We start from the raw sequence: 19,014 nt of genomic DNA, 5'->3' as shown, positions 1-19,014 counted from the left end.
TCATGGGGCTATAGTTCATAGCACATGGGGCTATAGTTCATAGCTCATGGGGCTATAGTTCATAGCTCATGGGGCTATAGTTCCAGACTCTATATAGCATTCCTTACTCAGCTCATGGGGCTATAGTTCATAGCTCATGGGGCTATAGTTCATATAGTTCATAGCTCATGGGGCTATAGTTCATAGCTCATGGGGCTATAGTTCCAGACTCTATATAGCATTCCTTACTCAGCTCATGGGGCTATAGTTCATAGCTCATGGGGCTATAGTTCATAGCTCATGAGGCTATAGTTCCAGACTCTATATAGCATTCCTTACTCAGCTCATGGGGGCTGTAGTTCCAGACTCTATATAGCATTCCTTACTCAGCTCATGGGGCTATAGTTCATAGCTCATGGGGCTATAGTTCCAGACTCTATATAGCATTCCTTACTCAGCTCATGGGGCTATAGTTCATAGCTCTGAACATTGTGATATATATATATATATATATATATATATATCACAATAGCAAATATCCTAATGTATGTCACTCTAGTCTAGTCTGTTGTGTTGCCTTTCAATTATTGAAAGGCAAAATGTGACTATACTTTTATTAGAATGACTGTCTTTTTTTCTTTCTATGAAAGCATGGAATCATAGCAAAATAATGATGTATTGGTTAATTAGGAGTGAAAAACGTTCTACAGCTTCTAGAACTGAAGTCAAGTTAAAACTCTTAAAGAGTATCTCTGTCATTCAGAGAGAGTACTACAGACACCTATGCCATCATGCATAGCGGGGGTTGCATTTCCTTGTTTTCATCATAGGTGTCTTTCACGCCGAGTGTGACTAGTCTTTGTTTGATGATCTCTGACTGGGACCAGAAGGAAAACTACCACCATAGTCCATAAACACAGCGGTTTTTCAAAATATCATTGCTTATACTTATACAAATCCGATCTTTTATCCCCGATTCATATCTTTTGAAAATCATGTGATCGGAGCCGATTTCCAATCACCCAATCCGATCGAGACAACCCTATATATAGTGTTTTAGTAACAGGGTTCTCCCCGTCTCCAGCTCTTTAGTAAACAGACACTATTTCTATAGAAATATAGCCGTTTAACATGTATTTTAGTAAAATAATATATCACTTAAAGCACCTTTAAACAAGCCATATTTCAGGCTCACAACCCATCACATCACAATGTGATCATGCGTGTCTGGCCTCCATATGAGAATTAATGACGCGTTTTGAGTTGTTCCCCTGCATATCCTTTGCTTTTGTTGGACATGCAAGCTTGTACATCTGCCATTTTGAACATCTTTATTTTTGCCTATTGGCTATAGCAAAAATAGGGTATGGCAAGTTGAAAGGGGCTAAGCTCTTAATCTGTTTTGACAATAAATCTGAATGTTTTAAGTCTAAAGTCATTGTGGTAAAATGTATTTTTAGTCCAAGAAAACTATCCTTTTGGGAGGTATATATTAGTAATAATAGTTTTTCTGTTACAGTATGCCAAGACAGGCAGTGAAAGCATGAAATAAAGGTAAGAAAGTTCTGTGCAGGGGGAAAGAGTATAATTAAATACTAGTTTAATGATATATTAGAGTGAAAAATATACAAACAGAACATTGTTTCACAAAAATTAAACAAATCACAGAAACTTATTCTTGACTAAAGGGAGTATTTGGCTCAGACCTGGTGTGTTGCCAATAACATTGAAAATTCAACTGAGCACATATCCAATCAAACTCATTGCTATTGTCTTTTAATGACTTCAAATGTAACTCATGGAGCCAGTGAAGATTATGAAAAAACACATTGACATTAATCACAGGACAAAAAGTGTGCAATAACACAGTGGTTCTCACATTGGTTCTCTTTTGTTAGTTTCATGCCCAATTTAGATCATGATATAAAAATCTAAATAACACAGATTTTTCTTTATAAACTACACATTAGGCTATAGAGAATTACATCACAGTTGTTTTTTGAGGGGCGCTAGCCCCTCCTATATACAGCTTTTGACCTCACACGTCTCATATTTGCCATTGACAATTAAAGTAGAAATTAGGTCATATGCCCTTCAAATATGACATAAATTTCTGGCAACAAACATTAAATGCCATTGACAATGAAGGGAAAATTTACGTCATATGTAGACGAGCAAATCGGCTCGTCTGTCGGCTCGTCTGCCAATTGTCAATGGCAAGATTTGCCATTGACAATGAAAGGGGAATTCAGGTCAAATGTCCGCTAAATCCTGTCCCCACACGTCTCAAGATTTGCCATTGACAATGAACAGAGAAATTAGGTCAAAATTCCGCTAAATATGACGCAAATTAAACATCAAAACATTAAACGCCATTGAAGGGAAATTTTACGTCATATGTAAACAAGCAAATCAGCTAACCAATCACAGGCAACAGGCATTCTGATTGGCCAGTATGAGATGATGTATGATGATAAGAGCGCCCTTCACTTCACACGGGTGTGATTTGTCTTGAAATGTGACTAACAGAAAAAGATCGTGGATAAAAGCAGCTGAAAAAGGTTTTCTCAGGAGCGTGGCTGGAATCTCCCTTAGGGTTTGGATGAGAAGCTCAGCCATCTGGAAGGGACTCAGAGTAGAGCCACTGCCTTTGCGCAAAAAGGAAACAATTGAGGTGATATGGGGTAGTAAGTAAGGATTAAGGATGAGTCCCAGGGAAGTTTTCCAGACGCACCCAGCTGGAAAGAGGCCATGGGGCAGCCCGGGGACCAGGTGGGGGATCATCTCTCCACGCTGGCCTCAAAACGCCTTGGGTTCCCCCAGTCAGAGCTACATGCTAATGTGGCCAGGGAAAGGGTAGCCTTGGATTCTCGAGTGGAACTGCTACTTCTGCGACTCTACTCCGAATAAGTGGATGAAGATGGATGGATGGATGGATAGATGCTTTTTCAGGAGACTGAAACTTTGTGTTATCCCTTCCTCTCATCCTATGGGTGGAAAAAAATGTTTTATGTGTATCACTGAATTATAATACATATTATCATTTATTAGTGTCTTTATGTACTTACCCAACTTTATATAAAACGATGATGGTCACTAGAAGAACAACTCCAACAAGTATCACGTATGAAAACACATATAGTAACTGATCTGAAAGAACAAGCAGTAAAATACAGAAAGCCACTGTATGTGTGTATATACTGTATACTGACTGCGACATGTAATAAAGTTTATAATTCTGTAGTCCAAATGGACACTTACTGGTTATCCACCTGTGACCTTCCTCTGATTCATTCATTTCCGACAGCTCATAAGGAGTGTTCATCCGTCTCCAAAGTATCACTGAAAGGAACAGGAAAAAGAGCTAACAGGAAGTTCCCAACATCATGAAAACGGCTGTCGCTTCATCAGAAAGAACTGTTACAAGATTTCAAAATTTTCAGAGCTTACAGCCATTTTTGCCATTCATTAGAATTCAATAAATAAATAAGGCTAGCAGAGTCAAACTAAAATTGTACTCACTGAAGTGTGACCGATTATGGAGTACGTCATGAAGTATTTTGCACCTCTGTTCATCATTATTGTACAGTCCATTGCATGTACAAGGATACTGAAGCTCTGTGCCCATGGTGGCCACAAAGGCCTTTCTACATTCAACATCTGCACCATGGATAAGAACTGGATCCATTTGACTGACACATTCATCAATGTCACTGCACTGCGGATAGTCATCATGCCAGCATTTGGCCTGGTATGTTTTTAACAGCTCCCTGTGAAGTTGAAGAAAACATCTTATGGGTAAAATCAGGAAAATATGTACTGTATAAATAATTGAACCTCTTAAACCCTAGCGACCCTATTCTGGGCATGTTATGATAGGCGAACATTCAGCTGGCAGTGGTGATGGCAGACAGTAGGAACATTTCTATAAACTGTTGTTGGCATGTATGCTACATATAGCCTATGTCTGTTGATCACTAGTTTTGCTTCATTCATTCCTGAATATAAATTAATAAACACTTCTTCAGGGCAAGGACTACACTTTTGGCTAAGTATTCAATCAATCAAAATGAGATTGTTATAAAATCTCATTAGCTTATGGAGCATGACAATGATCGGCTGTGATGTTTAATTATAGGATGTTCAAGTTAGACCACCGAGTCATAACACAGCACACTTGTTTCCCATTAGGGACATTACTGGGGATAAACTAAAAGTGAAACTGTATTAGAAGATGTTGTAGTCAGATTACCGGTACATCATGTAGAATCAAATATGAAGATGGAGACTATAGCTTGATACCTGCAGTTCCAATTCCCCAGGCAGTGGTTGAGCGCATCCAGGCAGGTCCAGGCCTCACCTCCACACATGCCACTGTGCAGAATACTCTTGAAATGCACACAGGCTTGATCCCACGGCTCACAATCACACATGACGAGCATCTCTGCCACATTGCTGGGCATGCCGCCATAGAAGTGTTGAGATACCTGCCGGCAGCGGGTGCTGTCGCACTGCTCTGGTGCACATGCATCTACGAGAGGTACCAGATACTTGTTGCAAATGTGGTCACTGATGCAGACTGTCACTCGTTTTGAGCAGGATCCAGTGTTGTCATATACTGAAAAATAAATAATAATAATAACAATAATAATTATGAGCTCAGCTTTAGAGCACACACAAAAAACCTTTTGATAGTAGTTCATTTCAATCATTGACAAAATAATTACCATATTCTATTAGATCGCTAGTTTGCCAGTCCATCAGTGGGGCACCTTTGTTTTGTTGAGGAACTGTACACATAATAGCAAAGATGATTAAAACAAATGTTTGGAGATATTCACATGATTGTGGGACTTATCTACAAAATATCTATTACAGCCCGTCTATTGTGCCGGACACCCAAAATGTATCGGAGCATTCAGAGTTTGTTTAGTGAACAAATATGTAATTTTAGCCATTAATGCTTATCATTGAGTATAGTGAGAATACTGCACCTGGTGTTTGGTGGCATTGTGTGTTAAGCAGTTGCAGAAAGGCACAAAGCCGCTCCTCCCAGGCACACATACAGCCGTGCAGTGACGGAAATCTTTCCAATATGGACTGTACGCTCACATTACACGCCTTTGAGCCTTTTATTTGGCACGCTTCATCTTGTGTAACATATACAAAGAGGGAGGCAGAAAAACAGGATTTCTTTTTACATAAGCAAGCAAGGTCTTTTCTATACAGCAGGTGTTTTCTACATGCAGTTAAAGGCTTGGTTCTATGGTTTATCATGAGCGGACGTAGAATACGCACATCGACAGGCTGGGTGCTGGGCTAAAGAAACTTCAGAAAATTCTGACATTCGTCAGAATTTTCAATAAAGAACGTCTTTCTTATACCTGTGGTGTGCGGGCTCCATCCAATACCTACCTCTATGGTTTATCATAACATTATGTTGAGTGAAAAATGAGGGAAATTTAAAATTAAAAATAGACATCAAATATACAATAAGCTTCCTTTTTTACTGTTCCCTCAGCAACCGAAGACAGGTGAAGGCCCTTCATCATTATTGATTTGGTTGCCACTTGCCACAGACCATGCTCCAGGCGGTTGCCTCAGTATTAGATTTCAACCATATTCCAAGAAGTGCAATTGAATTGAAATGCCTTGTTAGCTTTGTGTCCCAAGACATCATTGCCGTCACTAGACAATAGAACATTCTCTACAGCATTGTTTAAAAATGATAAATGTGACTTTTACCTTTGACATCACATGTACCACTGGAAAATGCATGTTCACTGCTGCAGAAGTCTGATATACAGGTATCTGTCAGAGCCAAGCAGTCTGAAGGATGAGATGAAATCTTGATGCTCATTATCTGATGAATAGTTCCTGAAATAGGATAATGAAACTGTGACTCAAAATAAAGACAAAAAATACCTTTTGGGTTACAAAACATGAGTTAAGTTATAAGTGTGTAACTAAAATCTGCAGGTTTCATGAAAACCGCTTGTCACTATAGGCAATTCAGTCATGATGAGATCCAAACGTTACAGTTAGCGGTATGTTTTCTTCTGCTAAATTCATCAAGCTCACTAAACATGAGAAATTTGTTAATGCATTTTAATGTTGTATTCATAACTAACAGTAGAATATCAGACCATGCAATTAATTTAAGTCAGACTCACTCACCTATTGTTACTGCTATTGCCAAATATATCGGTTGCATGACAGCTACGTTCGTGTTGGTTGGGCAGGTCAAGTGGACAGTTCCACATCTGCTGTTCAGCTAAACACCCTTCATGACGTCATGTGTAGTAGAAACCACCTCCAGTCAACAATTTGAAATCAAGGTGCAAATGTAGCTCAGAACGTAATACAATTTAGGGAGTGTAAATTACTTCCACTGCTGGTCATGGAAAAGACAAGTCGTATTTTAACTAGGATTTGGGCTATTTTAAGGTTGCCATGTTCACAAAACAAAATTGTAGCTTATTTGGTTGTTTGTTTTCAATTCAATGTATACGTTTTGTAATTAGGCTACAACAAAAAAAGTGAATCTGGTTTGACCGCTAAATACAAATCTGCATGTTGATGGGGAGATTAAGGGGTGCATAGTTCCAATTATAGGCATGTAAGTTTATAATGTAGTAGTAGTAGTAGTAGTAGAATATCAGGCCTTTATTCTTTTAAGATTTAGGCGTATAGCAGCAGGAGTCTAGGAGAGCATGGACTGACAGAACACAATGGCTTTGTGAAATACAGCAGGGCACCAGCTAGCCCCTTTCGGGACCCTTACCGTTTCTGAAGTTTGGCTCACGGTAGGGTCCCTGAGTAGTTATTCCACTCTCCATGGGAGACAGATGTACATAGCCTCCGTTCACGCCGTGCTGCGCTCCACTTGAGTGTCGGTGAGATGTTTCAAAGATGCATAAAACGGCTATAGGAGACCGCCACAACGTGTATGAAATGGCATTAAGCGCTGATGTCGTTAAGTATTTTTAAGTATTTTTTAGAAGTTTTGGCTGCTCTGAAATTCTCTCTTCCTCACTTCCTTGACTTCCCATTGTACCGCCTCCCGCACCGAGACCATAGAGCTATAACCATAGACATATAAACGTAGACGCCCTTTCCGGTTCTGAGGCGCGTGTCACAATTGAAGGCACAATCTTCCCAAGATTCCTTGCAAAGCATTTGCCTTCAATGAGCAGCTTTCGCATGCGTAACATAAGTCCCGGAAAAGACGCGCTGTGATTCAGCAAATGCCTTCAGCACTTCTAAATAAGAAAGCTGCGGAGAACTGTTGCTTTGTGTTCACTCTTTAATGTTTTCCGTTAGTAATCTAATCCCCCCTGGCTCTGATGTTGTATTAATAACTTTGTTGTATGTTTTTGTCTTGTTTTGTATTGTAATGTATTGTCATGACTGTTATAAAGATTAGAGAAAGATAAAGATTAAAAAAAAAGCACTGCACTTCCACCTTTGGGATACACGTCGCTCCAACTGCAACGGCCAGTGAGGCATTATTTTTTATAATATCTATGGCTATAACCGAGACTGGCTAGCTGCGCGTCCTAGTTACTGCCTCTGATTGGCCGACCGCGTACATGCAGGATGTTTATAATGCTGTTGTGCCGTGGGAGGCGGGACATGGGAAGTGAGAAAGAGAGAATTTCAGAGCAGCCAAAACTTTAAAAAAATATATATATATACTTAACGGCATCAGCGCTTAATGCCATTTCATACACGTTGCGGCGGTCTCCTATAGCCATTTTATGCATCTTTGAAACATCTCACCAACACTCAAGCGGAGCACAGCACGGCGTGAACGGAGGCTATGTACATCTGTCTCCCATGGAGAGTGGAATAACTACTCAGGGACCCTACCGTGGGCCAAACTTCAGAAACGGTATATGGGTCCCGAAAGGGGCTAGGCACCAGCCAGCATGTCAATATGGACCCCTTACAGCTTAAATGTGGGTTACAGGTGAGTGGGTTACTACAACAAGAAATCATTATGCAGGATCAGCACAGGAGTATAGAAGTGTATATTTGTACGTCTCTAAATTATGATGAATAGGCCTATCTCACAGCCCGCTTTCCACGCCCACTTCCGGTAAATAGTGGTGTCATTTAACATTAGCATTTACACGTTTTTTTCTCTGGAGAATCTAAGTACATTTTCTAATGTAAAAATGTGACAGACCAATATTATTATGAAGCAAACAAGATGGTAAATCAGCTCGAACAGATAGAACAAACCTTACCTTGAGAAAACAAAAGTTGTAGACTTCTTAAATTACCTCTGTTAACATGTAGCGTCTATGGAGTGACGTCACGCTATCACCACTAACCCCAAAAGGGGGCGTATTAAGGGGGGCGGGGAAATTCTGTGAGATAGGCTTATTGAAAACGGTGGACCCTCTTTAGCGGTGGCCGAACGGTTTGCGGAGCGGTCTTGTTATCGGAAGGTCGCCAGTTCGAATCCCCGGACCGGCACGTTAAAATTACCACCGCTGAAGTGCCCTTGAGCAAGGCATTGAACCCCTACCATGAAATGTTCTATGAGCAGGGTCTGGCTGTAAACAAGCATCTCCAGCTTAGTCCATTCACCCTGGGTAAACAAAGAACTTTGCTTTGCTTTGCTTTGCTTTCTTGTAAACAAGTGTAATGCTTTATGGTGTCATCCACTCACAGTTAACAGTTTTTGCATTGAGTTGGGCTTGAAATGTACTGTAATTCTGCAAACAGTTAATAAATACTTCAGACTAATTTATGCTGAAGCTGTGAAGAGACTGGAAGGGGCAATATAAGGGTTGCAGTACAAAAGGAAAGGGAGCCGATTGAAATATTACATTAAAATATATGCATGGACAAGAGGCAATTTCTGGAATTCATTCATGGTTATAAACTGTGCCGTCTAAATACAGGGGAATCAGAAAGGATAAAGATGGTATCGGATGCAGCCAGGTGATTCTTGAACATTACTGACACCAAGTCAGACAACTATCTGGGTTAAATGAGAATACTGTCATGACTGGGATCACATTGGCAATGGAAAGCCAAGTTTGAATTGTGAATGATATCACAATCCAGTACATGGCGGTAATGCATCGCTTGTGCCGTGTAAATTCAGGGGAATCTGACAGGATAAAGATGTATATGTAGTTTGCATTGTGAAGATGATATATCACAATCCAGTAGATGGCAGTAATGCATCGACTATGGATGCCTGTCAACAGTGCCAAGCCAACCGGCATATTAACAAAACCCCGACGACAAACCGACCCGATATTATTATTATAAGCATATAAAGAAAAATAGGCTACACTTAAGACTCACTCTACCGGTACTGTCTTTGTCTGCTGGGAAATTAACACCCATTGCTTCATTCTGGGCGCTTTGAAAAGCACAAGGTAAGTGTTGTATTGTGACATTATGTGTAGTAAGCTAGGCTATTTGTCCGTGGCGAGAGGCTGAGCAGCTAAATAAGCATTTTTAAACATGCTCTGAGATCAAAAGAAAAAGTCTCGTCTACATTCAATGTGCTGCAAGTGGTATTTGTTTCAAACAACGTTTGTTGGAGTTTACCAGTTGGTTCTGATATGGACCACTCTGTTCTTACCTCAGTCTACACTTTATATTTTCGCCAAAAATAGCCGATCTTTGCAAGCTCACTCACAAGACCTCGCGATCTTTGCTATTTTTTGGGGGCGACCTGATGGAATGTGTGGCTGGATGAATTTCTGATAGAACAGGATCGAGTCTCGAGCATAGAGTATATATATAAGGTCTCGAGTCTGCTCGGTCCTAACCAAGCGACCATGGTGCTGGGACGGGTTCCCCCAGCTCTTCGAGTAAACAGAAACACAGTAGCCCAACACTAACAGAAAACACATGAGCTAAATGCCTACGGTATTTAAAACGTGAACACATTGTATTGCACATGTCGATATTTAGCAAAGTTCATTGAGTAGCAATAGCATGACATTGTCTTGTCTTTAATACCTGGAGCCTTTGTTCTTTTTCTTCCTTCATGTACTCCAAAAAAGGCAGCTGGGTTTAACCAAAACAAAACTTTTTGTCCCTTCTTGATAGTGGTTGGTTGAGAGACTCTTATTTATGTATTACATTAAAGATACATATACAAATATGTAACTAAAAGTAGGCGGCAAAAACTACAAACTAATCAACTACACCTGGTAAAAACAGTCTGTGCACCAAGGTGACTACCCTTTCCCAATCAGGCCTGGAGAGGCGTGTCCTTGGTGCCCACTGCCCACTCATCTAATTAACCAATAATCTATCAAAAGTAATAATGTCAAATAGCATATAGAAGCCATTTGGCTAATCTAATAATAATCTATAGGTAGTATGTAATCAAGTAAAACATGTCTCATGTGTCAAAATCTTTGTTGCAGATTGTGGGAAAATGGAAGACTATGGTGATAGCTCTCGGTCCAAACGAAGACGCATTAATGCCAGTGTTGCAGAGCACTTGCAGGACTTGGTTGCATTTGAAACAGACAAACAGATTCTTGGGACTCCAAAAGAAGAGTTGGAGTCTGCAGTATACAATATAATGGACAGCCCCAGTACGTCCCCAACAATGAGCCACCACGGTACCCCGGGTGTGAGGTACATCCCCAGTGCAGACCCACATGGCATGGGAGAGAATTTGTTGATCAAATTGATAACTCTCCTGGAGGAAGTGAAGGACACCCAGAAGGTACATAGTCAAATGTTAAATGCCCTGATGAAGCAAAGAGAGGTTGTGGCGCCGTCGCTGGAGCCACCCGAAGGAGCAGAGTTCCCACTGACCACAATCCAAGATGTACAATCCATGAATGAGAAGCTGTGTGACTCAAAGTTCATGTCTGGAGTTGTATGTTCACTTCAAATAACTTATTCACTTTACGTTTTTGTACTTTGCTGGTCTGTTAGGATCTTCCCCTTTGTGTGTGCATGCAGAGAAGGATACCCCTCAAGAGTTACTTTGCTTGACATCCGAGAGGGTGGAGAATGGAGCCGGTAGTGGGCAGGGCAGTGCTAAGGCGGGACCTCTTGGGAGGTATTAAAGGGTGAGGATGGCAGAGGGCTGGAGGGAGATGAGTGGACTTGTGAAAGAATAGCAGGGTAGCTTAATCAATAATAAAGTGCTGAATGGGCCATGGCTCAATGGTCCAGGCACCTTGGCTGGTAATCCAGTCTGGCAGTGTGCCGCGGGTTCGACTCCCGATCCCGACGGCCTTTACTGCATGTCATCCCCCCATTTCCTGTCAGCCTACTGTCTGTCCCCCCATAAAAAATATAAAATAAAGGCGAAAGCCACAAAAAAAAACATTAAAAAAAAGATGCTGAATTGTGGAATGGGACCAATAGAGTTAAGTGGGGTAAAGGTGGAATGAAAACTTGGTGTGGCGTTTCATTGCTGTTACTTATATTATACTTTCAGGTTGCCATGCTTGGAGACATAGGGGGTACTACACTGGATGATGCAACTAGAAGAATGATGGCGTTCCTCATGTCAAATGAATTGGCAATCCAGTACAACCTTTTTGGACGTCATGGCAAGAACAAATTCCGAGACCTGCGACTTTTTGATGTCATATATGGTATATATGTAGCTGCATGCTACATGCATACTACTGTATAGTGCATGCTACAGAATACAGCTGGCATGTGCCTATAGGGGGCAAATCACCGTTTTAAAATTTGCCAATGTGCACTAGCTTGTTTCTTTAATATACCATTGAAAGTTTTGTAATCACTGAGAAATGTATTGTAAAAAGAAATCCCCAAGTTGTATTACATTGAAAGAACGGCCAAGGTATTAGTGATCTTAAAACTCAATGTTTTTGTTTTTGTGTGCATGAATGATATTTTTTACAGACCTTGAGCATCCTTACTGTCAGCCTGTCAGGTACTCTATTCATGTGAATTTTCACCCAATAGCAATTGGCTGTGCGCTCGGTAGGATTTAGATTGTCATGGTGAATTCAATGGAGTTCCTTTCACAAGCATACACATTCCTCAGTGATTCAAAACATTTGAACTTTTGGAGGTTTCATAATGCAAAATCAAGCTAGAATTACTAAGTTGGCTTCTCTTTTTAGGGGCACTAAAGTACAATGGAGTCACTCAAGGTCAAGGAGTTAACCAGAAGGATGCAGAGCTGGCTCTCTCCAAATGGTTCACAGGAGCTCGTGATAGAGGCGGAATGAGAGCTCAGAGAGCACGGAAAGAGGGCTCGGAGAGCACTTGAAAAAAATGGAAAATAAGTCTGGACAGTCCCAGTCAGCAAAGTGTCACCTGGTCGTACCAGGTGACCAATTGACATTACTTGCACAATGTGCATAGACAAGTGATTTTGATGTATATCTGTATGCCTTCTGTTTTTGCACATTTGGCACTGCTGCTACAGATATCAACATACGTGTCTTAAGAGGTTTATCATACCTGCTGTTCCATCTGTACTTTAATTATATTTCTGTCATCTATTATTTTATTTCAACTTCATTACATCAGTATTGTTACTTTAAAAACAGGTATAAACAGGTCCCACCATTTCACTGCTTGTTGTACCTATATCGAGTACAAATCCCTCTTAATTCTTGTTCAGATTATTTCCAGACTTCTTTGATGTCACATTTTGAAATGGATCCACATCCATTGCCTGGTTGATTAAGCTCAGCTGGTACACATGTTATGGACATGCCACTAAAAGTATGGACATTAGTTTTATTTTTTCTTCTCTCATTATTTATATATATATTTTTTCCATAATTGTGAATGTTAAAAATGTTAGGGTTCTGTTAGTCAACTTTATACACCATTTTCATTTGAAATGTCCTGAGTTGGTGTTGGTTAGTCAGACTCAGACCACACTCTCACAGTATGTTAAATCGTAGTGTTTACTACAAATATACTGCAGTTCTCCCAAATCAGATCTGATCAGGATCCACTCAGTGGACATTAATTCACTTGCTCCTAAATTACTTGGATAAACATGTATTCATATTTATTATGCCGCTTATATAGTAATACCGTCTTAGTTATCACTGTCATTTGACTACTGGTATTTGACTCTTTGTGCGCAAGACTGAGCAAGACTTGAGTCAGTGTTTAATACCCTACATTTGTTTCTAATTATGTAAAAGAGAACACATAAAATAGTACTTTACATGTGTATAACAGAAATTGATAGATACAATAACAAAAGTGGTTTCATATGGCTTAAATACATTTACTGAACGAAGAAGACCTATCTGACATCAGCCATCTTGTGGCTGATAGACTGTATAGTATACGGTAATCGCCTTCTTCCTATTTCAGAATAGTCATTTGGGCAGCACTTTTGGTTAGTTAGTCTTTCAGCATTAATACTGCAAATGTCAGGTAACTCCAGAACAGTGGCAGATTTTCATGGAACTTGGTAGAAATTATCTCTGGGCTGCCCTAGAAAAATGTCTCAAGGTTACAGTCAATATTACATTGGTCATATCTCAGGAAGGGAGAGAGATGTTGGTGTGCATTTATTAATGGTCTTGACAAACAGTCAAGAAAACAGACTATATATATATATATGTCAAACTGGGAAACTGAAATAGAAGCGAGACTTGTCCATAGCCATCAATGCCTGTTGTGTGGGAGTATCCACCATCAATAACTGGTCAACACAACAGTACTGTACACAGAAGATGCTTTAAAACTTCCTGATGAGATTCTGTGGCACTTTCTGAGTCCAAAAACCCAATAAGTAGGTATCACATGTCAGTTAGGCTTTGTTCAGGTAAATCTGATCTAATCTATAGGGCCGACTGTTATTTGCATTGCAAGTGACCAAATCTTATCTGCATTGGTTGCTGTGGTAACAACGTAAGGACATAGGTGTAGGTAATGATTAACTGAAACTCAACTCTGCTGTACGACAGTTCAGACTTGAGTCACATTTCAAACACCACTTACGAATCTGGTTCAAATGCAATTCACAAAAATCTGTTTCCATGTGTTTCGTTGCTGTTCAGACTCCAATCTTTATAGTCCAAGTGTGATATTAGCTGCCAGTCTGAGCATAGCCACAATGTCATCTCTTCAGTAGGCTGTTAATAGCTTTGATCTCATCACCAGAGAGGGGGGAAAGGTTGCAGCCTCGGAGCTCTGGTTTACCTGCAAACATACATAAATCCACACGGTATACCCAATGCCAAGATTTGAACATCTAGTTTTCTAGAACACCTGTTATATCGCCACAATAAGCTACCTGACCTGGCGGAGAACCGTGTTCTGAGGAGCACTTTTTCTAGTTTATTATTGGAGCCATGAGGAGGTGGCATCAATAAAACTTTTTAAAAGGTAGGCAAACTCCATTAGAAGTCAATATGACATCACAATGACATGACATGCCACGCTGTTAAACCCTGTCTTGTTAGTTGAACAAGGGACCTTCCGGTTTCCGCTTGACATTCTGAGTCGATATTGTGCCTATTGAAATCATATTTTTAAGAGGAAAATTCGGAAACTTAGTATTTTGGCACAGATACTCCAACACAGATGTAACCTAGGTTTACAAAATGAGCAATGCATTTTCCGAATGGCATACATTCTAAAATTTGACCCTTTTATGGGGTGCATACAAGCAACAGATAGTGTCTTTTCGCAAAGCTAGAAAGTGTCTTTTCGCAAGGCATTACTGAATCAGCATTTTCTAATAATATTTGAAAATTCCTATAACATTATGTAATACGTAGCCAGCCACTTTTAATACTGTATATCTCTTACCTTGAATCTCATTGAGATGATTTACTTTTGCTTTTAGGCCTTTGCGAAGATCATTTATTTCCTTGTCTAGTTGTTCTTGGTCTATGAATGAAGAAGCAAAGATCAACAGGGTTTACAGTTATACTCTAATTATAATAATTTAGCACTGAAGGCACAACAACAGGTCTCAGCGGCCAATTGTAATGAACAACAGATTGTTGTAATTGTATAAGCAACATAATTAACGCAAACCTTTTCCTCACCCTAGCACACCTACGGTAAACCTAACCCTCTCCCAACCCTTAACGCACCCCTCACCAACCTTAATCTGGTCGTTTTAACGCACCCCTCACCAACCTTAATCCAGTCGGACCAATGCTATGTCTAACCAAAGTATGCCTCCCTGCCTGCCGAGATGGGTGTGCAGACAAACGCAATTAGCAGTTTCTGATACAAACAAGAAAACAGCCTGCTTGAACAGCTAACAACTTCTAAAACATGTTTTAAGGACCGTAACATTATTAATAATGACATCTTTATTTAACCCATTTATGGGTCTTCATGGGTAAAAGGCACCCAAAACATGTATTTTTGTCTATTGATTACTCACCCGATGGAGACTTGAATTCATGGATTTGTTTAGTTTTTTGTCACTTTCCTAAGACAATAATTTGATGACCAGCAGTGGTTACCTATAGAGACACAAAGGAAACTATTTGTGTCTCCATAGGGCGCCACTGCGGGTTATCAAAAGAATAGCCAATAGAGTACCCATTTATTGGTTTCATTTTTATAGGGTTCCAGTTCCAATTTTGTCTGCCCATTTGTGTCATTACTTCTATTTCACTCATTTAATCTGTATCCTGACTGATATGGGTTCTCTATCCTGATTGGATAATTAAATTGGTATCCCGACCTGTTTTCTTTCTTCATTTTCGATATTTCTCATATATTTTCAAAAATAGTAGATGTACAAGTTTGCAGTGCGGAACGAAGTGACGCACTGCAAACTTGATATATAGATATATTCTATATCTGCTATTTTTGAGAACCACTGTTCTAAATACTAAGCTGGGTCTATAACTTGGGACAGCTCATACCTTTCTGGATCATCACTTTTGCCTTCGGTTTAGGAAATTGTATAAACATGTTTCCAAAGCAAACCTTTACTTTCCCTGAAAAAATAAAGAAAGAAACAACACACATCAGTTATAGTCTAGCATAGGTCAAGCTGACAAAGCAAATTAACCTGGGTCACCCACCTGAATCTGTGTCTTTCTGCAATGCATTCAATGCCTCCCTGTTCCTGTTTCGTTTTAGATCTAGATCCACAATCTGAAAATTCCACAGGCAAGTTGGTCATTATGAATAGGCCTGGGCAATATTGTATAATAATTTATATTAAATTGGTATGTGATATGAGAGTATATTGTCTGGGATTTTGGATAGCATAATATTGTGACATGACACATACATATGTTGTATTTCCCTGCTTTTACCCACTTAGACCTTCCTCATACTAGTACTGTTGGTTTCCTATCCTACCAGGACCTCTAGCACTGCTGGTTTTCTATCCTACCAGGACCTCTAGGACTGCTGGTTTTCTATACTACCAGGACCTCTTGGACTGCTGGTTTCCTATCCCAGGACCTCTAGGACTGCTGGTTTTATATCCTACCAGGACCTCTAGTACTGCTGGTTTTCTATACTACCAGGACCTCTAGGACTGCTGGTTTTATATCCTACCAGGAGCTCTAGTACTGCTGGTTTTCTATACTACCAGGACCTCTAGGACTGCTGGTTTTATATCCTACCAGGACCGTCCTCTAGTACTGATGATTTTCTAACCAATCATCTGTAGAATGTGTACGTATACGTTTGTGTTCTATTCTAATTTCCATTAAAATAAATAAAATACCGTTCACCAGTTTCCTTGTCATTCCACCTGATGGGGACTATGTAAGCACTCTGGTGTAATATTAACACAGGAGAATCAGGGGCCGGACCAGGGGTGCACCAAGCACGCTCTCAAAGGGCTTTTTCCCCTCACTGTATATGTTTATTTTCCTCTATGATGAATTCCTGTTCTGTTCTTTGACTTTGAGAAGTGTCTATTTGTAAGTCTCTAAATGTTTTGATGAATTGAACAAGGAGTAGGACCCTCTTGTAAACAAGTGTATATGCTTTATTGGGTCGTCCACTCACAGTTAACAGTTTTTGTGTTGAGTTGTGCTTGAAATGTACTGTAATTCTGCAAACTGTTAATAAATACTGACAATCAATCAGTCAAATTAAGGCACAGGAGCCAACAGAAGCTAGCTTAGCAGTTAGCACCGGTAACATGGCTATCGCTACCTTACTGCGATAACATAACACGTTAGTCAAAAGCTATCAGTTGGCCAAAAGCAAGCTGTATTCATTATAACGTTACGGTCAGATAGTTACTTGTTGTTTGCTGGAGAGAACATCTTCTGCAGCATCTTCAACCTCTGCCAAATACTGCAGAACACGAGTAGATTCAGCGTCCATATCCAAACCGTGTGTTGCTATAAAAATACGTCCGATCGGAAACAACGTCTGACAACTTGCAACGATTCGTTCCGTTCACTTCATGGGGCCCAGAGTAGCGATACGCTTTGATCTCGCCGCAAAGCGGGTGCCTATGGGCTATAGTTCCAAACATTGCTCCTATGGCTGGAACTATCCCGTTGAGATAGAATGAGCACATCCGCATTCCATTGTTACAATGGGAGTCAACGCTAGTGTCGCGGCTGTCGCCACTCGTGGCAGCGGTGGCAGCGGTGGCCGAACGGATAGCGGCGCGGTCTAGATACCGGAAGGTTCCCAGTTCGAATCAGCCGTCCGACACGTTAAAATTACCACCGCTGAAATGCCCTTGAACAAGGCATCAACCACTACGATGAAATGTGTTCTATGAGCAGGGCCTGGCTGGAAACAAGTTCTTGAGCTTAGCCCAGATACCCTGGGTAAATATAGATTTCATTTCATTGTCTCCACCAGGCCGAAGGCATGGGGAGAGAGTATGTTTTGCACTCCGTCCGTGTGTGTGTCCGTCCGTCCTTCCGTCCTTCCGTCCTTCCGTCCGTCTGTGAACAGCTAATCTCCGGCACCGTTAACCTGGTCGATGCCAAACTTTGCACACACACTCCCTGGATGCCAACGATGAACCTCTGCCCCACATTTTCCAGAACGGCCTGTTATAGCGCCACCATGAGGCAGCTTTTCACATGTTTTACCTAAAACTGCACCGATCTGCGTGAAACGTTCCATGCACACTCCCTAGAGGCCAAGGATAAACCTTTGACCTGCATTTTCCGCATCTGCCTTTTATAGCGCCACCAGGAGGCCCACTTTTGTAAAACACATTTTTTGATATTACTCCTCCAGATTCTGTCCAAAAATCTCACAAATCGTTACACAGTATCTCTATGGTCATGTGCTCAAGTCGGATCTGTCCGATATTTCATATTCCATCCTAATTGGCTATAATTGGCTTTCACAGTTTGCAAGATTGCCCCGTTTTGAACAAAAGCCTCAAATCATGAACGCAGCATGCAATTTACGTGAAATCTTTCACACATTTTCTTACTAGGCTGAGGAATATATCCCACCCTTTTCACATTGGCCTGTTATAGCGCCACCAACAGGTTGATTTTTGCAAAACACATTTTTGGAACAAAATGCCTCAAATCATCCAAATGCCATCAAAGGCGTATGAAGAAATGGCACCCTTTTCACATTGGCCTATTATAGCGCCACCAGGAGGCCACAACCTGACCTGCCCTGGTGGAGACCTGTGCCCCGAGGGGCACTTTTTCTAGTTTCATTTCATTTCACTCAATTCAATTCAATTCAAAGGAGCTTTATTGGCATGAGAAAACGTACATTTACATTGCCAAAGCAGAAGTGGAACAAGACAATCAAAACAGAACAATGTATTTACAAATAAATATTGGATATAAATAGGAATTAAATAAAGGTGTAAACAGAGTTGTGTTATATTAGCACTTTGGGTATACTATCTTGTGAAACTATAAAAAGCATTTTCTGTCAGAGATAGTTATACAATATACATCCATATAGAATATGTTAGTTTTATACTTTTGATAAACAGTGTACACATATGGTTTGTATTCCTTAAGGTGCTTGTATTCCATTTGACATCCTTCTCCTGTCACAGCAGCTCACAAATCTCGCTGCCGTGTTTGCACATTGTTGTACTTCACCCAACAGATATGGGAGTTTTTTGTCATTGTCTCCACCAGGCCG

General features: G+C 40.4%; 4 protein-coding genes across 5 annotated transcripts in view; 1 reads left to right on the top strand and 3 right to left on the bottom strand.

The window, feature by feature from the left end:
- The window catches only part of fam83b (family with sequence similarity 83 member B), a 360,421-nt gene that overhangs the window by 294,582 nt on the left and 46,825 nt on the right, over positions 1–19,014 (bottom strand). The gene's annotated exons all lie outside the window — the stretch shown is intronic.
- Positions 1,561–10,135, bottom strand: gfral (GDNF family receptor alpha like). Of its 2 annotated transcripts, none has more exons than XM_079512707.1 (10): positions 9,973–10,135; positions 6,157–6,292; positions 5,725–5,856; positions 4,974–5,129; positions 4,707–4,769; positions 4,282–4,597; positions 3,502–3,749; positions 3,241–3,321; positions 3,048–3,129; positions 1,561–2,966 (listed from the first exon to the last, which is right to left on the bottom strand). In XM_079512707.1, the coding sequence occupies exons 2-10, from the start codon at positions 6,191–6,193 to the stop codon at positions 2,816–2,818; spliced, it is 1,266 nt and encodes a 421-aa protein (XP_079368833.1). In that variant the 5' UTR covers positions 6,194–6,292; positions 9,973–10,135; the 3' UTR covers positions 1,561–2,815. The 2 variants fall into 2 exon arrangements, with proteins under 2 accessions (XP_079368833.1, XP_079368832.1); XM_079512706.1 differs by having other exon boundaries at positions 6,157–6,262.
- Positions 9,116–12,536, top strand: LOC306931346 (uncharacterized protein). Its single transcript, XM_079512710.1, has 4 exons — positions 9,116–9,380; positions 10,386–10,849; positions 11,420–11,579; positions 12,081–12,536. The coding sequence occupies exons 2-4, from the start codon at positions 10,397–10,399 to the stop codon at positions 12,227–12,229; spliced, it is 762 nt and encodes a 253-aa protein (XP_079368836.1). The 5' UTR covers positions 9,116–9,380; positions 10,386–10,396; the 3' UTR covers positions 12,230–12,536.
- On the bottom strand, positions 13,487–17,400 carry pdrg1 (p53 and DNA-damage regulated 1). Its single transcript, XM_079512711.1, has 5 exons — positions 17,170–17,400; positions 15,987–16,059; positions 15,825–15,899; positions 14,746–14,826; positions 13,487–14,133 (listed from the first exon to the last, which is right to left on the bottom strand). The coding sequence occupies exons 1-5, from the start codon at positions 17,251–17,253 to the stop codon at positions 14,051–14,053; spliced, it is 396 nt and encodes a 131-aa protein (XP_079368837.1). The 5' UTR covers positions 17,254–17,400; the 3' UTR covers positions 13,487–14,050.

This window comes from Electrona antarctica, assembly GCF_951216825.1.
Source record: "Electrona antarctica genome assembly, chromosome: 10".
Lineage (NCBI taxonomy): Eukaryota > Metazoa > Chordata > Actinopteri > Myctophiformes > Myctophidae > Electrona > Electrona antarctica.
Note: the sequence above shows the minus strand (reverse complement) of the source record. Positions and strands in the feature narration are given on the sequence as shown.